Genomic DNA, 5,292 nt, shown 5'->3' on the forward strand with positions numbered 1-5,292 from the left:
GGATCATTCATCATTTAATTGAATGTGGAACCTGCTCTATGGGCTAAATGGCCTTCTGTTCCTATTTTCCTTCATAACAGTACTTTCAGGGGAAGGAGAGGGAGTGGATTCTTGAGTGCACTGCTGAAACGAGCAGAGAGGAAATCTGTTTGCCTATTCTATCTGTGGGAAAAGATTTCAAACATCAGTGTGACTGGAAAAGCACCAGAACACACACACACACACACACTATAGTGAGAACGTTCTAGTGCACTGACTGTGGAAAGAGCTTTAACCAGTTGCATAGCCTGTAAAAAAATCGCATCATTCACAACAGGGAGAAACCGTACACATGCCCTACGTGTGGATGAGACTTCAACTGATCTCTAATGTGGAAAGACACAAGGACACCTTGACAATGGAGAAGCCATGGGAATGTGGGAGGGGAGGCCATTGTGTGACATGAACAAGAACAGCAATGAATGAAACAAAACGTACAATTCATGTTGGATTGTACTTCTTTCATCATTTAAACAATTTAACAATTACACATAGTGGATATTTCACTCCATTCTTTAACTCCTCTCTGAATTTTCTCTGGGTCCCTGCATAAATAAATGGATTGACACAGGAACTCAAAATCTGAAGCATATATCCGCTTTGGTCCAGAATAAAATTTGATTCACTGAAATTGGAACCAGAAAAATACTTAACTTTTGCGATTCGGACATAAAGGAAATTTATAAGAATGAGCAAATATAACAGCATGAAACTGCCCGAGATGCAGAAGAGTAAAACAATGGAGTTTCTCCGCTTCTCCATCTCTGGGTCACTCTGAGTCTCTCCATTGCTGTGGGCCCGGAGTCTCCTGCGGACTTTACTGGCAACTAGAATATGCCTGACCGTCAGAGCATTGAGCAGTAAAATCAGAATGAATGGGAGACAAGAGGTTGAAATGGAGCGAATCCAGTCAAATGCAGCCCATGCAGGTGACGTATAAAATATTAATTTTATGGTGCAGAACCAGGGTATATTGTTACTTATGTACAAAGGTGCATATGTAAAATACCAGAAGGCATTTTTTAAACAGCTCAGTGCAGACACGATTCTGATAACCCACGCTGCCGTTTTCTCAGTGCAGTATTTTATTTTCAGCTTCTGGCAACAAATAGCTATAAATCGATCAAAGGTAAAAGCGACCGTTAACCAGGCAGAACTGTCCATGATCGCAAAGCTTAGGGCATTACGGAGACTGCATATGGGTGTGATGAACAGGAAACTGGCTGGGAAATAAATACCAACAATCCGATTTAATATCACAGTAGTCAAGTTGACCAATAGATCCGTCACAGCCATGGACATCAGGTAGTAATTGATACATCTCGAGAGACCACATCTTCCTCGGGACAGGATCACAATCATTGCTAAGTTAGCTGTAATAGAGACAGAGAGACTAAGAGAAAGAGGGAGGTGCATGTTAGTAAGCGAGCGAGAACAGGAAAATTACTGGTCCAACTCCCAACAAAATCATCCATTTTACATATTTTTGTTGTGAAATTTACAGCTTTAACACTGGATCCCGAGTGGAAAACCATTGTTAACCACCCGGCACTTGGCTCTGCATTTAAAATCTCATTTGGATTCAAAATATAACCGGTCAACAACATTGGAATGTAAAATAATACAATCAAACATTGTGGAGAAGAAAAAGACATCGGAAACCCATTGAAACCAACATGGAACATCAAACAGGCAAGAAAATTATAACCAGTAACATATTCTAGAAGATATTTAAGAGGGTAAGTAATACAATAAAAGTGGAAACTAACAGGAAAAAAAACTTGCATTTAAAACGGATTATATACTGCTCAGGATCTAAAAGGCACTCATCCAAAGAATTATTATAAAATTATTCACTGTTCAAGAATTTCTCCTGTCAATTTTTTCGAGATGATTCTCAAACAGAAAGAACTGAGTGGATAATTAATGTTTCCTCACTCTGCGGAGGGGATATAGTTGAAGATGCAGTGATAACTCCAAGCGCTTCTCCTGTTACTCATCTGGGAACTTGGGTGGCAATCTGCACCAGTGGAATAGGTGGATTATGAGGTCTTATTTGAGGAACGGTCCCTCCTACAATGCAGCACTTCAGCAGTACTGTGCTGCACTGTGCTGTCAGCATGATGATCAGCTTATTTCTATAGTGGGTATTGAAATTGAAACTTTTACTTTTACTCAGATGTGAGAGATGCCAACAGTTATGCAGCCTCACAAATTGGAGAAAAGATTGAAAGTGGCAACAGTCTATGCCATTACCAGGGGCTTGGAGCAGAAGAAACATTCGGAGTCAGTAGTGGTCACTGTAGAACAGTCAGCAGTAGCTACTGTGGAAGAGGAGAGCCGGACTGAATCAGTGTTTGTTTGAGACTAACAGTAGAAACGCAGAGCTCTGTGTGTTTAAGGGAAGTAAAGATTCATTCGTAAAACGGCCACTTGCTATATTGTTTATATTTCTGTTAATAACTCGATTACCAATAATGTCCCATCAATGAATTCACTCATTAAATTGATTCAGGAATTATTTCATTGTTTAATAATTTCAATCAGTAAATCATTTGTGGAAAACAGGCAGCCGTTGTCAATGTCATTAATACATTAGAACTCGATGTACAGTGGTACCAGTGTGATATTTCACCCACAGTAACGGTGCCAATAACACAATACAGCTACATTCACACCGTGATAACAGTGTGGTAATGCACCCACAGTAACTGTTTCAATAGCACTATAGGACTAGGTTTACACCATGATAAAAGTGTGATAATATAACAGTGCTGGCAACACAATAGAAATTCATTGATACTGTGACAAGGATGTGATATTTCACCCACAGTAACAGTGGAAATAATCCAATAGAACTACATTTACACCGTGAAATGGCTCACACAAAGGGAAGAAATTATACAGTTAGAAGCACTAAATCATGCCTTTAAGTACGAGATATTATACTAGTTAATAGGAAAATGATGCTGCTGAAGAGGAAATATAGTGTCGCCAAAATGGAAAGTGATACTGGAAAGCGGGAGTAATTACGCTGGTAATGTAAAGAAACTATACCATTAATGCTGACAAATGACACTTCTAAAGGAGAGAAATTATAGCATTAATGACAAAAAATTATAACAATAAATTCAGAAGACATTATATCATTAAAATGGAGAAATAATACCGGTAAAGTAGAAAAGCGATCCTGTAAAATAAGAGAAATTACAACTATTGGAGGGAGGAAATCTTCTGATTAAAGTAGAGAAATTATCCCACTAAAGGGGAGGAAGGCTATCCACAATGGGAAGAAACATTAGTCATAAATAAGAGCAGTGACAAAGCTAATCAATGAATTCTGTAACTAATAACAAAGTGCAAAACTTTACCTGGAACTCCGACAATGGCAAGGAAGGGATAGTAAATGGCAAACACCAGACCTTTTGCTGATCCGTGCATTTCTATCCGAGGTCCTGAGCACACTGTGAACTGCATTCCAAGATTGTAATATTTATGCTTGATGTAAGGCTCCCAGGAGAGAACTAGATGTTTTTTTTATCTTTTACATTAATTACACTAATTGAAACCAGCAAATCAGTGAAGCTGCTGCCGGGCTCGTGTTTTTGTTTTGATAGATTGGAATATTTTTCAAGGGTCCTGACACAGCTCTAAAGTGAAATAGCCAGACTACAATATGATCCTAGCTAATATAATGTAAGTTTAATAGGTGGTTGCAATGGTGAAATTGAAAGTGGTATGCGAGGAATTCCTAGGTTTAAACCCTTTAATGTTGAATTAAGTGCCCACAGCGCAAGGCATAACTGATCAGAGTAATCCTGGTCTTGAAGGAAACTGCAGCCAAGTTCTGGCTCTTGATCACTATTCAGCTCCTGTCTGTGTGATCACTGTCGAGATCCCTCTGTGATGGTGCATCCACTTCAATGCAGTACTGTATTCATTATCGGCAGGGCTAAGTCAGCACGGTGTTTTCAGTGGGCATAGGTGCAATTGTGATCATTTATGTTATATTTTGCACTTGTTATATTTCATAAGCCTCTTTCTTTAAGCCTCGGCAGCTTTTTAATTAAAGGCCCATCTACAGCACTAGTTAGTGGATTCTCCTGGATATTGGTCCCAGCACGGTTCAAGTGAACTTCATCCCAACGGAACAGTTCCCCCTTTCTCCAGTCGTGGAGCCAGTGATACATTGACAGAAATGCCTGCCTCCCACATTGTGTTTTGAACCACGCATTCAGCTCACAGCATGGTCAGTCTTTCCAGCATCATTGTGCTACTTGGTGCATTTAACGGGCAACAAAATAGTAGCAAGTAGATAGAGGAGCAGCTTCAAAAGAAAATTAAGAGCGAGGCTGTAGCTATAGAGTAGCGATAATGGGAAATTTTAATTACTGTGATAGTAAATGAGGCAGCGATTGTGAGGGGCAGAGAGTAAAGAAATTTCTGAAGTGTAGTGTGTTCAAATAATTTTCTTTTTCAGTATGTTTCCTGTACAAAGGGAAGGAGGCAATGCTAGATTTAGTCCGGGAATGGCATGGCAAGAATATTAATCATAGTGACCAGAATTTTACACCACCCCCTCCCAATGAGCAGGCTGGTGGTGGTGGTGTGGTGGGGGGGGGGGGGGCGGATGTAGAATTGCATGGGAGGCAGAGGAAGCCATTCCCTATGCCTTGCTGCCCACGGTGCTATTTAACACAGAGCAACGGTGGCAATAAATGGCCCGCTGACCCTCAGGCGGATCAAAACCATAATAGTGGTCAATTAACTGGCACGTAAGGGCCTTCTATGGCCACCACTGGTACTTTGCAGTAAAATACCACTGGTAAAATATGGTGGCCTTCTTGCAGGCTCGTGGTGGGCGCTCCTGATCGGACACCCCGTGCACCACAAAGGGCCACCTCAAAGCCAAAACCGCCTCCACTGCAGAGCAGTACCCCCCAACCCCGATTGTCCCCAGCGACACAATATTGATTAAACGATAGAAAACAGGGAGGAAGGCAAAATACTGTGGCTGCTGGAATTCTGAAACTAAAAACAAGAAAATGCTGCAACTTCCCAGCAAGTCAGACGTTTCATTTTGCTTTCATGTTTCTTTTTGCAGCGGCGACAGGGAGAGCGAGGTGGCAGCTGGGTAAGTGGGCAGCGGCTGAACCCGAGACACTACACCTGTAGTGTCTCCCAACCGCCCTCATCCTCTTACCAAAAAAAAAAGGACTTGGTGGTGTGTAGATAAGGTAAGGCTTTTTCTAT

General features: G+C 41.0%; 1 protein-coding gene across 1 annotated transcript; it reads right to left on the reverse strand.

The window, feature by feature from the left end:
* Positions 1 to 504: 504 nt before the first annotated feature.
* LOC137348761 (probable G-protein coupled receptor 139) lies at positions 505 to 1,401 on the reverse strand. The gene has a single exon (XM_068014013.1). The coding sequence runs from the start codon at positions 1,399 to 1,401 to the stop codon at positions 505 to 507; it is 897 nt and encodes a 298-aa protein (XP_067870114.1).
* Positions 1,402 to 5,292: the final 3,891 nt, after the last annotated feature.

Source organism: Heterodontus francisci, chromosome 34 (assembly GCF_036365525.1).
Source record: "Heterodontus francisci isolate sHetFra1 chromosome 34, sHetFra1.hap1, whole genome shotgun sequence".
NCBI classification, from domain to species: domain Eukaryota; kingdom Metazoa; phylum Chordata; class Chondrichthyes; order Heterodontiformes; family Heterodontidae; genus Heterodontus; species Heterodontus francisci.